This window comes from Scyliorhinus torazame, chromosome 19 (genome assembly GCF_047496885.1).
Source record: "Scyliorhinus torazame isolate Kashiwa2021f chromosome 19, sScyTor2.1, whole genome shotgun sequence".
NCBI lineage: Eukaryota > Metazoa > Chordata > Chondrichthyes > Carcharhiniformes > Scyliorhinidae > Scyliorhinus > Scyliorhinus torazame.
The window spans coordinates 129,179,726-129,195,811 of NC_092725.1; the positions used below are offsets into that span (position 1 = coordinate 129,179,726).

Here is a 16,086-nt window from a genome sequence, read left to right on the forward strand (position 1 = left end):
TTTGGGCATGATTCTCCGGTCTTGTTGCACTCTCACTCGAGGCCTCGGCGATGCTCCTCAGTGACCGGGACAAGCTACACAGCGCCTGGACCATTCCCATCTGAGAGTGGGACATGTCCTGGAGCACCTCATTAATTGCAGCATCGTACTGGGTCACATCCCCCAGCGAGTCAGACATTCTGCCGAGACCCTCAGCCGTCGCCGTCACCGACTTCACTAATGGTGCTGACGTTGTGCACCCGGCTCTCCACTAGGGTCACCCGAGCAGTGCTGTCCTCAGTGCCACACATTGCCGGCAAAATCTCCTGTGCTCGTAGCCGCTGGGACTCCTCCAATTGGCGATGGATCTGCTGGTGTGTCGCTGACATCTCCCTCTGAATGAACCAGCCACTCCCTATCATCTCCAACTGCTCCAGGTACACCTCTTCCACAGGCTCAGCATCAGGCTGGGACCAAGCTGGGTCTTGGGATCCAGCAGACCTCCGACTGCTGTCTCGCCTGGGGGTTCCTGCCTCCACCTGATGTACATCAGCAGCTCCATGGTGCTCACCAGATTGTGCCCCAGAAGCCTGTCCACGAACATGTCCCACCGAGGTCCATGTATCTGCGCTGGTGGAGGGTGGGGATGACAGCTGTGACACTTCGATTGTGTCTTCCTGAGAGCTCCCCTCCGAGATGGTCTCCTGGGAGGCTGGAGAGGGGTGGGGCACCTACGATGGGCCGATGCTGTCAGCTGGAGGACCTGCGGGAGAATGGACATGTGGTCAGTGGGAGGGAATGGTCGGTCAGTACGGCAATAACAACTCACTTTTGACAGTCCTCCGGGTGGAGCCTGGTGGGTCCTCACCTCTACGGCGTCCGCCAACCTCTGCCTGGGTGGCTGTCTTGTCCTCAGCCACACCAGTCACCCCCAGGGCCTGCTCCTCGAAGGAGGTGAGGATTCTCAAGTCTGGCACCCCACCGCCAGATTGGGCCCTCTCCCGCCAATTCCATATGTTTGGTTGACAGTGTTAAGAGGGGAATCGTGAAGGAAGGATTGGAGGGGTTTGAGGGGGGTGGGGGGTGAAGGGAGAGTTGGGGGTCGCAAGGACAGTTGGGGGCGGGGGGGGGGGCGTGGTGTCTAGTCACTTGCGCTGCCCGGTGTAGGTCGTTGGCCTTTTTCCAGCACTGGAAGCCAGTCCTTCTGGTCATGCTCCTGGAGCTTACAGCCACTGCCAGATCATCCCAGGCAGCACTCGCTGCCTTGTGGCTCACCCTCTGGCATCCTCGGGGGAACCGGACATTTCTCTTGGCCTCCACTGCATCAATGGGCCTCCCCAGATCTGCATCCAGGAACCTTTGGGCCAACCTCCTCGGCGCCATTGTTGCCAGCTGATTGGGGTTGGCTGAGCAAGTGCTGCTTAAGTGCTGGCTCGACCTTGTTTGCAGGGGTCTGGCAGGCACGGTGTCGGCAAATCGGCTGGCGAGCCTTCATTTGCGGCTGGAAGCCCACAGGGTCTCGTTAAGTGGACCGATAGAGAGGCACGGTAGCACAGTGCTCCAGTCCCAGGTTCCCAGGTTCGATTCCCTGCTTTGGTCACTGTCTGTGCATATCCTCCCCGTGTGTGCATGGGTTCCCTCCGGGTGCTCCGGTTTCCTCCCACAGTCCAAAGATGTGCAGGTTAGGTGGATTGGACATGAAAAATTACCCTTAGTGTCCAAAAAGGTTAGGTGGGGTTTACGGGGATAGGGTGGAGGTGTGGGCTTAAGTAGGGTGCTCTTTCCAAGGGCCGGTGCAGGCATGTGTCGTGTTGGGTGTTCCGATGTACAAACGAACCAACACGGTTGTAGATGGTACAACTCTGTTTTATTATTCTGTACAATAACAACTGTTAACTTCTGGCTGTGGTTCGTACTTCACCAGTTAACCTGTGGACCCAGCCCTAGCACTATCTTAGTGAGGCACCCAGCACATGGTGTTTGTCTGAGTGGCGCGCTGGGAGCTCTGTGCTCTGAGCTATCTCCTGGTAGAATGAGCGGGAACTGTGGTGTTCACTGTTTTATAGTGCGTGTGCTCTCACTGGTGATTGGCTGTGATGTTGTGTGTGTGTTGATTGGTCCGTCTACCTGTCCATCAGTGTGTGTGTGTGTGATTGCACCATGATATGTTAATGTGGATATCATGACAGCATGATGGGCCAAATGGCCTCCTTCTGCACTGTAAATTCTATGATCTATGATTAACATTGATTAGCTTTGCTGGCCTCACCAGGCCGAGAGTCGGGAAGCTTGCGACAGTTCCCGTTCGCTACCACACTTCGAAATGTCTCCGGAGAATCACATCCTCTGCCACAAATGACACTTAGAAACTTCTCCGTTCGATCGTGCCCCTCATTTCTAAACTTACTTCTTTCTGTTAAAGACAAGGCTAAAGTCACACCTTGTTTTCCTTTGGGTAGAGACGTGGCCCAAGTCCACATCTCCACCTCAGTATTCCATTGTTTGTATGGCTCCAATACCAAAAAGACTGTTGGGTATTCATAGTTTGTGATCCTGCAGCATCGCTCAGCCATTTCACCTCAAAGCCACCAGGAGACTGGCTTTTGCCAGAAACATGAATTGCTTTCTGTTCTCTTGAAGTTCCAACCTGAAGGCCAAGCCTTTGCAACCTGCCTCACAGGTGGGTATCCATTCACCAAATCGAGACATTCTGGAATTCACAAGTGTTTTATTGTCGATGCTATTGTTCAGTACAAATAGCAGTTTCCGCTCTTCCCTTCTGGATCCTCTCACTGTCTAGAAACAACTTTCCTAACTGGGCGAGGGGAGGACTCGCGTTCTAGTTCCAATTCTCAACAGTCTGAAGCATGAGCTGGTTTACTCTACATTTCTAACATTGTCATGTGGTACTTTAAGAGAGGACCAATAACCTTCAAATAGTTTGTATATCGACTTCAATCAAGACAATGCAACCAAACTAAAAAAGATTCTTACCTGGCAATCTTTGAGCAATATCCATAATCTGACAGAAGCCGGCTTTTCTGCAAAGTGCATGTTCTAGACCTGGGATTCTATTCACCTGAAAGTAAATCCGTAATTTTAAGTACTGGCATCAACTATTATGAGTTCAAGGAGTTATTAAATAATCAGCAAAGGAAATACTCTTCAAAAAGCACAACCGATAGTTAATCCAGAGTGTGCCAACAACGAGGAGGCAGTGTGGGCTTCCCGGTGCTGTCGAGATATCTTTGCAAAATGCCCACTGTGACTCTGCAAATAAACAACAGATGATTGGTCCAGCTACTTCAGTGGCAGGGCTAGATCAACCTTTAAAGGCCTCAGTTTTAACTGGCTGAAGAGATGAAAACCTTTTCCAAGCCAATTTTAAGACACGCGGGGCGGGATTCTCCCCTACCCGGCAGGGCGGGGGGTCCCGTCGCCGAGGAGTGGCGTGAACCACTCCGACGTCGGGCCGCCCCAAAGGTGCGGAATCCTCCGCACCTTCAGGGGCTAGGCCGGCCCCGGAGTGGTTTGCGCAGCGCTGGCCGGCGCAGAAGGAGCTTGCACCACGCCAACTGGTGCCGAAGGGCCTCCACCAGCAGGTGCGAGTTGGCACATGCGCGGGAGTGCCAGCGTGTGCTGGCGTCATCCCAGCACATGCGCAGGGGTGGGTTCATCTCCGCGCCGGCCATCGTGGAGGAATAGCAGCCGACGGGGAGGAATAGAGTGCTCCCACGGCACAGGCCCGCCCGCGGATCGGTGGGCCCCGATCGTGGGCCAGGCTACTGTGGGGGCACCTCCCGGGGCCAGATCGCCCCGCCCCCCCCCCCCCCCGAGGACCTCAGAGGCCGCCCGCGCCGCCAGGTCCCGCCGGTAAGGACCTACTCTAATTTACGCCGGCTGGACCGGCAAAAAAAAATGGGCGGCCACTCAGCCCATCGCGGGCCGGAGAATCGCCGGGGCGGCCGCTGCCAACGGCCCCTGACTGGCACGGCGCAATTCCCGCCCCTGCCAAATCCCCAGCGCCGGAGAATTCGGCTGCCGGCGGGGGCGGGATTCACCCCCCCCCCCCCCCCCCCCCCCCGGCAATTCTCTGACCCGGCGGGGGGGTCGGAGAATCCCCCCCGTGGTAGATCCCACTTTCGGTCTGCACAGTGGTTGCAGAGAGAAAGAAACGGAGCAAAAGGATAATCTCTTTCGGGTATCGCTGGAACGTTTAGTCAAAAGAGAAAATAGCAGATTAATTAAAATGTATATTTATGTAAATATAGTTTAAATTAAAATTAAATTCAAACAATAAAAGTAGAAGAATTGAGGTAATGACGAAAGGGAATAATAGAAAAATAGATCACATTTAATTAATTCTGATGAAACATCTCAGAAATGCCTGGAAACATGCAATATAACCATGAGTTACTCTGTAATATTGTAAAACAGAAAAGCAGGTTTAAGAAAAATGAGTGGGAATAACTTTTGAGTAACAATATGTAACATTCACGCTTTTTAGAGGTTCAGGATAAGTCGCAATAATTGATTTTTTAAAACCAGCTGGTTCAGCAAGCCTAAATCTCTCGATGTTCCCAGTTATCTGCCAGGCGGCAGGAGGGCACAGTGGTTAGCACTGCTGCCTCACAGCGCCAGGGACCCAGGTTAAATTCTGACCTTGGGACACGGTCTGTGCGGAGTCTGCACATTCCCCGTGTCTGCGTGGGTTTCCTCCGGGTGCTCCGGTTTCCTCCCACAGTCCAAAGATGTGCAGGTTAGGTGGATTGGCCGTGATAAATTGCCCCTTACTGTCCAGGGATGTGCAGGTTAGGTGGGGCCATGGTGTTTCAGGGATAGGGCGGGGAAGTGGGATAGGGTGCTCTTTCATGGGTCACTGCAGAGTTGATGGGCTGAATGGCCTCCTTCTGTACTGTAGGGATTCTCACTAAAAGTTAAAAGGAAACTTCAGGTAATATTGAACCTGAATCGGTGAATACAGATAGATGCCACAGTTGAAATAACCATCATCATTAGCAAGCCTGTTGCTGCCTTTATATTTAAATTCTCAATGGGGCATTTACTAATACTGATAACATCTATTTATTTTCATCAAGACATTTAAAGGTTCTCTTGGTGACAAAAAATTATTAGGCGTCCTGACAAACTAATTCCATCTGTATTAAAATTATGGCTGCAACTGTTAATATGTCGTCAGCCATTTACCCCCTCTGATCTTGCTACCCTTACGCAATATCACAATGTTAACACACTCATTTCATTTCATTTCATTTTCATTCATTTCACTCTTTTGCACAACTGGGTTCCCTCTTTAAATATACAGATTTGAATGTCTTCAGCGCCCAATAGAGCAAAGAACAAAGAAAATTACAGCACAGGAACAGGCTCTTCGGCCCTCCCAGCCTGCACCGATCCAGATCCTTTACCTAAACCTGTCACCTATTTTCCAAGGATCTATGTCCCTCTGTTCCCCGCCCGTTCATATATCTGTCTAGATGCTATCGTGCCCGCCTCTACCACCTCTGCTGGCAAAGCGTTCCAGGCACCCACTACCCTCTGCGTAAAAAGCTTTCCACGCACATCTCCCTTAAACTTTCCCCCTCTCACCTTGAAATCGTGAACCCTTGTAATTGACACCCCCAATCTTGGAAAAAGCTTGTTGCTATCCATCCTGTCCATACCGCTCATAATTTTGTAGACCTCAATCAGGTCCTCTGTCTTTCCAATGAAAACAATCCTAATCTGCTCAACCTTTCTTCATAGCTAGCACCCTACATACCAGGCAACATCCTGGTGAACCTCCTCTGCATCCTCTCTAAAGCATCCACATCCTTCTGGTAATGTGGCGACCAGAACTGCACGCAGTATTCCAAATGTGACCTAATCAAAGTCCTATACAACTGTAACATGACCTGCCGATTCTTGTACTCAATACCCCCTCCGATGAAGGCAAGCATGCTGTATGCCTTCTTGACCACTCTATCGACCTGCGTTGCCACCTTCAGGGTATAATGGATCTGAACTCCCAGATCTCTCTGTACATCAATTTTCCCCAGGACTCTTCCATTGACTGTATAGTCCGCTCTTGAATTAGATCTTCCAAAATGCATCACCTCGCATTTGCCTGGATTGAACTCCATCTGCCATTTCTCGGCCCAACTCTCCAATCTATCTATATTTTGCTGTAATCTCAGACAGTCCTCCTTGATATCTGCAACTCCACCAATCTTAGTATCATCTGCAAACTTGCTAATCAGACCACCTATACCTTCGTCCAGATCATTTATGTATATCACAAACAACATTGGTCCGAGCACGGATCCCTGTGGAACACCACTAGTCACCTTTCTCCATTTTGAGACACTCCCTTCCACCACTACTCCCTGTCTCCTGTTGCCCAGCCAGTTCTTTATCCATCTAGCTAGTACACCCTGAACCCCATACAACTTCACTTTTTCCATCAACCTGCCATGGGAAACTTTATCAAACGCCTTACTGAAGTCCACGTATATGACATCTATAGCCCTTCCCTCATCAATTAACTTTGTCACTTCCTCAAAGAATTCTATTAGGTTTGTAAGACATGACCTTCCCTGCACAAAACCATGCTGCCTATCACTGATAAGTCTATTTTCTTCCAAATGTGAATAGATCCTATCCCACAGTATCTTCTCCAACAGTTTGCCTACAGTTCGTCAAGCTCACAGGTCTATAATTCCCTGGATTATCCCGGCTACCATTCTTAAACAGAGGGACAACATTAGCAATTCTCCAGTCCTCCGGCACCTCACCCGTGCGCAAGGATGCTGCAAAGATATCTGTCAAGGCCCCAGCTATTTCGTCCCTCGCTTCCCTCAGTAACCTGGGATAGATCCCATCCGGACCTAGGGACTTGTCCACCTTAATACCTTTTAGAATACTCAAAACTTCCCCCTTCCTTAAGCCGACATGACCAAGAGTATTTAAACATCCATCCTTAGCCTCAACATCCGTCATGTCCTTCTCCTTGGTGAATACCGATGAAATGTACTCATAAACAATTTCACCCATTTCCTCTGACTCCACGCATAAATTCCCTCTTTTGTCATTGAGTGGGCCAATCCTTTCTCTAGTTACCCTCTTGCTCCTGATATACGAATAAAAGGCTTTGGGATTTTCCTTAACCCTGTTAGCCAAAGATATTTCATGACCCCTTTTAGCCTCTTTATTGCACGTTTGAGATTTGTCCTACTTTCCCGTGATTCCTCCAAAGCTTCATCAGTTTTAAGTCGCCTCGATCTTATGTATGCTTCCTTTTTCATCTTAGCTAGTCTCACAATTCCACCCGTCATCCATGGTTCCCTAATCTTGCCATTTCTATCCCTCATTTTCACGGGGACATGTCTGTCCTGCACTCTAATCAACCTTTCCTTAAAAAACTCCCACATTTCAAATGTGGATTTACCCTTAAAGAGCTGCTCCCAATCCACATTCCCTAGCTCCTGTCGAATTTTGTTATACTTGGCCTTTCCCCAATTTAGCACTCTTCCTTTAGGACCACTCTTGTCTTTGTCCATGAGTATTCTAAAACTTACAGAATTGTGATCGCTATTCCCAAAGTAATCACCAACTGAAACTTCAACCACCTGAACAGGACCATTCCCCAATACCAGGTCCAGTATGGCCCCTTCCCGAGTTGGACTATTTATATACTGCTCTAAAAAACTCTCCTGATGTTCCTTACAAATTCTGCTCCATCTACGCCTCCAACACTACATGAGTCCCATTCAATGTTGGAGAAGTTAAAATCTCCCGTCACGACCACCCTACATTTTTCTATAATCTGTCTACATATTTGTACCTCTACTTCATGCTTGCTTTTGGGAGGCCTGTAGTAAAGTCCCAACAATGTTACTTCACCCTTCCTATTTCTTAGCTCTACCCATATTGCCTCAGTGCTCGAATCCTCCATCGTGCCCTCCTTAATCACAGCTGTGATATCATCTCTGACCAGTAATGCAACTCCTCCACCCCTTTTACCTCCCTCTCTATCCCTCCTGAAGCATCTATACCCTGGGATATTTAGTTGCCAGTCTTCCCCTTCCCTCAACCAAGTCTCTGTAATACCAAAGCCCTAAGTTCATCTGCCTTACCTGTTACACTTCTCGCATTAAAACAAATGCACCTCAGACTACCTGTCCCTTTACGTTCATCATCTCTTTCCTGTCTACTCTTCCCCTTAGTCACATTGAGTTTATTATCTAGTACCTTACTGGCTTTAGTTGCTGCCTCTTTACTGACCTCTAACTTTATAATCTGGTTCCGATCCCCCAGCCAGATTAGTTTAAAACCTCCCCAAACGTGTTAGCAAAAGCACTCCCAAGGACATTGGTTCCAGTCCTGCCCAGGTGTAGACCATCCCGATTTGTAATGGTCCCACCGCCCCCAGAACCGGTTCCAATGTCCCAAAAATCTGAACCCCTCCCTCCTGCACCATCTCTCAAGCCACATATTCATTCTGACTATCCTTGAATTTCTACTCTGACTGTCTCGTGGCATTGGTAGCAATCCCGAGATTACTACCTTTGAGGTCCTACTTTTTAACTTATCTCCTAACTCCCTAAATTCTGATTGTTGGACCTCATCCCATTTTTTACCTATATCGTTGATGCCTATATGCACCACAACTGGCTGTTCACCCTCCCCCTTCAGTATGTCCTGCAGCCGATCTGAGACATCCCTGACCCGTGCACCCGGGAGGCAACATACCATTCGGGAGTCTCGTTTTCAACCACAGAAACGCCAGTCTACTCCCCTTACGATTGAATCCCCTATGACTATAGCCCTGCCAGTCTTTTTCCCGCCCTTCTGTGCAGCAGAGCCAGCCACGGTGCCATGAGCCTGGCTACTACTGCCTTCCCCTGGTGAGTCATCTCCCCTAATAGTATCCAAAACGGTATACCTGTTTTGGAGGGAGATGACCGCAGGGGACAATTGCACTGCCTTCCTGCTCTTTCTCTGCCTTTTGGTCACCCATTCCCTGTCTCCCTCACCAATCCCAATCTGCGGTGTGACCAACTCACTGAATATGCTATCCACAACCTCCTCAGCATCGCGGATGCTCCAAAGTGAGTCCATCCGCAGCTCCAGAGCCGTCATGCGGTCTAACAGGAGCTGCAGCTACACACACTTCCCGCACATGAAGGAGTCAGGGGCATTGGTCTCGGCCCTGAACTCCTACATTGAGCACGAGGAGCATAACACGAGTTATGGCTAGAACTGGGGAGCATGATAGCTTTGTTGTTAGGCTAGACCCGGCGCTGGTGAGTCATGGGCCAGAAGAGGATTAAGAGAGGTAGGTAATTGCTTAGTGTGGTATTATCATAACTGTAAGAACTGCAAGGGTTAATTAAATGTCTAGATTAGCCACTAGAGGGTGCTACAGATGCAAGTATATAAGACATTGATGCTACGCCTTGTGGTTAATTAAATGTCTAGATTAGCCACTAGAGGGAGCTACAGATGCAAGTATATAAGCCATTGATGCTATGCCTTGTGGGGGAGAGTAGTCCAGGAGTTAGCTACAGACAGTTAGAAGTATTATTAGTGTGAGTAAGAGCAGATCATTGTTTATACCAGTGTCATGTAAGAGTACCTTTAAGATATGGATGTTTAAGCAATGTACCTTTAAGAAAACAGTGCTGTCAAAGAGTGGGTGGAGCTGAGGTCAGGTCAGCCATTTTGCAGTTTAGTTTTGCAGTTTGAAAAGAGCTTGGGAGTGTCTGTGTTTGCAGTGAGCTAGATCTCTGCCATGAAATACTACCTCTGGATCATTTGGGTGATTTAAACTCATAATAGTAAAGCCTTTAACCTAATGTGATTCTGTTTAAAGGTGTTAAGTCTCTTGGAAGTTTGATGGAACATTTTTAGGAATTATTTCCTGTTGCAATATTTTCTGATATCTTTGAAGTAAGGGGTATTAAGAGATCCAATGTTTATTTAAGATGTTAAGTTGAGTTCATGGAATAAACATTGTTTTGTGTTTAAAAACCCATGTGTCCATAATTGTAATCCCTCACCTAGGGAACAAGCCGTGTGCTAGGAAAAGCAACAAATACATTAAAGGGAGAGGCTGGTTGAACTCCATGATACACCTCGCACATAACACCAGTATTAAGATTAGTTGTAGATGAGTGTAGTTTATATGTTAACAAGCAACTGAGTATTATTTAGAAGTAGGTGTCGAATCCAGGTTAGCAGTGTTAATAAATTTATAGCTTTGTTTAAGTTCAAGCTATTTTGTGGTCTTTGTGAACACTTCACCAACCATCCTGAATTAAGCAACACAAAGAACACCACACTAAGGAGGAGGGAAAAAGCTTCTTTGGGTCAACAAGGAATCTCTGGATCTCCCGTCCCACAGGTTGGCTTCCCAGCTCCCCCACAATTCTGTTCAGAGCTCCAAACATCACTTAACCTGAACCCAGACTGTGGACTCGTGCTGCCAAGTTCCCGTTCCCACACACCACCTAGGGAGTATATATATATATAGAGGTGAAACCTGACCAGTATGAGTTTGCCATCGAGCCCGCAATACATCTGACCTACCGACACTTTAAAATTGGAGCTAAAGGTTTGATGAAAGACATGAGAATTAAAAACACATCTTAATCCCGATAAACGCCAAAATTGTATATCAGGAATGTGATTGCACCCCTCAGTGCTTTACTGGATATTAAAAAATTAACAGGTAAATGTGTTAAACTGACTGCAGGAAAAATATCAAACTCACATTTTATTTCCACAGGAATATCTAATAGCTTTGTAGAAAATTGCCCCCATGCCCCCAACTCCTCCGCCTAGGAACAAGACGCTTACGTTGGGAGGCTAAGTTTGATTTTATCGTGCCAAGATTTTGCAACGTAAACTGGCCTCTACCGTGACACATTATCGCTGACTGTGTAGAGAAACAAATTTAGGATTAAATCACAACAGGGTTAAATGTCGGTATGCCTGTGAAGTCAGGTCGGCAAATTTTACAGAGTGTAATTTAGAAACAGGAATATTTGGGCGCGAGCTTGAAGCCGAAGGACAAAGCAAAGTGTGCCAATCAGCTGGAAGACTGAAATGATTTATGAATAATATACTTTGTTACAATTTTTAAGTTTGAATGGGGGCGCCACAATCTGCTCAAGTTTGTGAAGATTTTTTGCAGCTGGTTTTTTTGTTACGGCTCGGTCGGTAGCACACCTTCCCCTTGGACGGAAGGCAGTGGGTTCAAATCTTGTTCCTTGGACTTGAGGTGAAAAATCCAGGCTGACCCTGCAGTGCAATACCGAGGGGGTTCTGCACGATCAAAGGCGTAGTCTTTTGGATGGGATGTTAAACCAAGGCTGTCTGCACACAAAGTAAAATGGTCCCATGGCACTATTCCAGAAAAGAGCAGAGGAGTTACCTCCAGTGTCCTAGTCAATATTTATCCCTCAATCAGATTCCCAAAAGAAACTATCTCATCATTCTCAGATTGCTCTTTGTGGGAGCTGGTTGTTTGTGAATTGCCTGCAAATTGTTTCCTACATTTTCACAATATGTGGATATTGTAGAGTACATAAAGGGTTAATGTAATGTTACTACTTTAGTCACTAGATGGTGCTATAGAGGAACCATATAAATATCACGGGCGGGATTCTCTAATAATGGGGCTATGGCCCCACGCCGGCGTGAAAACCGGTGCCAACAGCTCCGGCATCAACAGCCTCCGAAAGTGAGGACTTCTCACCTTTCTAGGGGGCTAGACTGCCGCCGGAGTGGTCCCCGCAGCTCCAGCTGGCGCGGAATGGCCTGCGCGAGTCCGCGCATGCGCGGAAAGGCCGGGGTATTTCTGCGCAGGCACGGGGGTTCCCTTCTCCGAGCCGGCCCCCGGGCAATAAGGCGAAGCCCTACAGGGGCCCGGCGCGGAGTATAGTAGGCCCCCACGGAACCAGCCCGCCTGCAGATTGGTAAGACCCGATCGCGGGCCAGGCCACCATGCCCCCCGCCCCCGGTGTCGGATCCCCCTGCCCACCCCCTCCAGGACGGCCCTTGCACACTCACCTTCCAGGTCCACGTGGGAGGTGAGTAATCCATGCCGGTGGGACTCGACCTAACTCCTTGGCCACTCGGCCCATTGGGGCCCAGAGAATCGCTAGAGGGGAGGGGGGCGGTGCGCTGTCAAAGGCCCCCGACCAGCGTGGTGGGAATTCCGCAGGCTCTCAAAAAATGGCACCGGGGAATGGTGAAGCTGGCGTCGGGGGGGGGGGGGGGGGATTCTCGAGTCCCCCCCCCGAGGACTCTCCGACCCGGCACTGGATCGGAGAGTTCCGACCCACATGTCTCCTTGACCTCTGGGAGAGAGCGGGAGAAAGCAGGAGAGAGCCAGAGAAGTAGAGACAGAGTAAGTGTGAGATAGCTTAACTGATAGCATAGTTTAATATTGTAATGTGTAGTATGATCATTACTGAACTATTTCCTCAGTAATATGTTTGAATCTAATTCAGTGTAGTGTAATAAATTAGCTTTGTTTGTTAAACCCTGCTTGCTGTTCTTTGTTAGCACTACAACCTTCACCATCCTGAAAGAGCAAAAACAAAGAACACAACATTGGTCACAGCAGTGACCACACTACAAAAGTATTTCAATGGCTGGAAAGCACTTTGGGATGTCTGGTGGCTGTGAGAGGTACTATATAAATGCGAGTCAGTGTGTCTTGGAGTGAAACATGGTTTAAATAAAAGACAAGTCACTTCTTAATCTCGACTGAATTTAATTACCTTCTGATGAAGCTGGAGTTGATGGAACTCTTCTTTTTGAAGACACCTGTCACCACTCAGCTCATTTGAAGTGAAACAAATCAGCAGGTCCCAATGTTCAGCTCCTGAAAAAGAATTGGAATCACTGTCAACACTGCAATGAAACGTGTCTATTACACTGAAGAATCAAATTGGTTTTGCAGGCAAAATCAAATGAACGGCATAGTTGTTCAATACATTTATACCTGAACACAGACTTCCTGTGGGGATTTTCCCTGCAAGTTGTATCTGTTAAAAATTCAAAACAGTTCCACACGCTCTAAAGAGGATTGGGGATTTGTGCAAACAGGGAAATCAACTATGTCTCCATAGCAAGTGAAACAAAATAATCCTTGCTGAGCCACGCAAGGTCTGATTTTAACTCTATTAATGGGATTTGTGAGAGTTAAAACCAGATCCACAGGATCTAAATCAGGAAGTGCAAATTGGAATATTCAGGAGCAACGCGAAGTTATGGACAGGAAGCAAAATAAAGTGAGGGTACATGAAATGGGATTAAGGGAGAGATGAAAGAGACAGAATGAAAAAGCGAAATACATTTTTTGTTTAATTCCTTAAAATTTCTAGCTAAAGTTAATAGCTGAAGGAATGTGAACATTCATAAAAGTACATTTTCAGTGCCCGAGAAGCTGTTTGGTCGTAATTAAGAGTTACCATGCTGTTAAAAAAAATGCATCCACGTTAATGGACAAACCTAACATTTTCTGGTATGTTTAGTGGGTGTCTATTGGATAAGCACCACAATTTCACACACTTCTTGTACTTAAGTTCCAAATCTCTCAGCAAGATTCTATTGGTGCAAAGTTTCTGGAGGAGTGAAGCAGCTTAGACAGTAACTGCCTGATTCTCCCCCATTTAAATGCACGTATGCGGACACAAGAAGTGGCTGTCTGAGATACTCCTTAATAATGGTGAGAGGCCTCTGTGCTTGCTCTGGTGGATATAAAAGATCCTATGGAATTATTTCAGGGCAGTTATTCCCGGCCAATATTTATCCCTCAATCAACATCAGAAAAACCCCCAGATGATCTGATCATTATTATCTTGTTGTTTGTGAGAGTTTGCCGAGCACAAATTAGTTGCTGCGTTTCCTACACTATGACAGTCACTACACTTCAAAAAGTACTTCCTTCATTGCAAAGAGTTTTGGGATGTCTGTAAAAGGTGCCATAGAAATCCAAGTCTCTCCTTTTCGCTACCAATCATTCAGCAGTGTACATAGTAAAACACCAGTCACTAGAATAAGATTCAGTTAAAAGTTCAGATGGCAGAATTCTCGAAGAACCTGATCAAGGTGCACTCAACTGATTGGCGCGTATCTTTATTAATGTACATGGCCCTCGCAAATGCCCAAGGTATGCCAACCTGAAAAAGACATCACCATCCCGAAACTGAAGAGATCCAAAAGGACTCCAGCCAACATCATTGCTGGGCGCTTTGTATGAGTTCCTTGACAGGACGCCACTAAGAAGACTCATGTCACGGTTTAGGAATACATCCCTACGCAGAAATTTGGGTTCGCACCTGGACAGAACACCTGAAACCAAATTGATTGCATTCACAACTCACACGAAAGCTGATCATCTGTTTTGGCTCAAAATAGTGGATGTGTCTGCAGCATTTCTAGTATGGCGAGGTTGTCCTCTGCTAAGGATAATATGCTGCAAATCAACATTGCACCTCCCAACAGCCATGCTTACCAACCACAACTTTCACATATATCTCATGGTGCAGTTAGCAGATTTTTATTCTTGAATAACAGACACCTGGAAGGTTCAGTCTTGGCACCGTCAGTTTTTAATATTTATACTGGTGACATCCACTTACCCGCAGATGGAGATATGTTACTTAAAATGATCTTGTGACAACCATCCATGCCCAGTGGAATGCATACTTGCAGAACAATTACAAATGCCTGAGACGTTTAGAAATGATGACCGCTTCAGGCAAATCCTCAGAAAAACTTGTTAATTAATTTGAGTATAAATTTACTTCAGTGATCCCTTCTGTAGTAAGGAACTAAGAGCACAAAGACATCCCAAGTTACCTTAGAGTGGTGCTTGATCGTAGGCCCATAAACTGTCAACATCGGATGAAAACAGCAGGCAAAATAAATCTGCAACTTCAATTCCCAAATTAGCTGGGAGCAGCTGGGGAACAGATGCCCACACTCGTGGACAGTCACCTTGGCTCTTGTTTTCTTACCTAGTATTGCACATCGGCTGGGGCAGGGAGAGAGCGCTTACAGATTTTGTAGACTTGCAACTGAATCATCACAGGAGAATCACCACAAGAGCATTGAAAGCAACACCGGCCGTCTGGCTCTCTGCCCGCATCTTGCCGTCACCTTTCAGAAGAGAATCAGTGTATAACCAGGCCCTACAAAACTTTCATCTGTCCATTATTAAAGGTCTCCAAAAGCTCCCAAAATGCTGCCTTAAGTCCAACCCTTCTGGCTAAGAGCCTAAAAACTCTCAAAACCACATAAAGTCAATTGGAAACAAGAACTGGAACCTGATCGGTGTCCTTGAACATCTGGCTTCACCATACTACATTTAATATGGCTCACTGTAAATCATCAGAACTTCATACTGGCATGGCAACTACCTGCTACATAAATGGAAGATAAATAGCCCAGTATGTGTAGAAGCTATCCAAACCATAGGAGCATCATTGTTCAGTAAGCTTTTGTTCTGATGAGGAATAACTACCAGAGTCCATGGAGTGGAAGGAAATGGTGAATGTTGCTTCTCAAATTGTCAGACAAACAAAGATGGCGGGGGGGGGGGGGGAATTCTCCATTTGGGAGACAATGGGCCGGATTCTCTGTTGCCCGATGCCAAAATCGTATTCGACGATCGGGCGGAGAATCCCCATTTGCGACCGAATCGGGGCTGGCGGCATTTTCCGGATGCTTCGCCCCTTCCAAATCGGCGTTACCTAGGAGCGCGGCACACACCGTTGCGACGGCATCGGCATGTCACTTTGAGGCCCTCCCCCGGTGCTCCGCCTCCGATGGGCCAAGTTTCCGACCACATGGGTCGCGGTTTTTGTAAACTCGGTGTGGTGGCTGCGGTCTGTGTCCAGCGGCGCCACAGTCAGGGGGGTGGGGGGGGGGGGGGGGGTGAGCAGTGCTGCTAGCAGCGGGGGCTTTGGAGAGGGCTGGGGGGACGAGTGGGGGTTTGCTCCGGGGGTGGCGAGGGGGGTCCAGGGGGACACTATTTGGCCAGCCGGGTCCGTGTTGTACGGTGCGACACTGCAGGTTGTTGCCGGGTGC

The 16,086-nt window shown here is 47.7% G+C and overlaps 1 protein-coding gene across 1 annotated transcript in view; it reads right to left on the reverse strand.

The window, feature by feature from the left end:
• The window catches only part of cped1 (cadherin-like and PC-esterase domain containing 1), a 345,650-nt gene that overhangs the window by 238,495 nt on the left and 91,069 nt on the right, over positions 1–16,086 (reverse strand). The window contains exons 3-4 of the mRNA XM_072485221.1: positions 12,771–12,874; positions 2,974–3,058 (exon numbers count right to left, since the gene is read on the reverse strand). Of these exons, the coding sequence (XP_072341322.1) occupies positions 2,974–3,058; positions 12,771–12,874 (189 nt within the window). The remainder of the gene's footprint in view (positions 1–2,973; positions 3,059–12,770; positions 12,875–16,086) is intronic.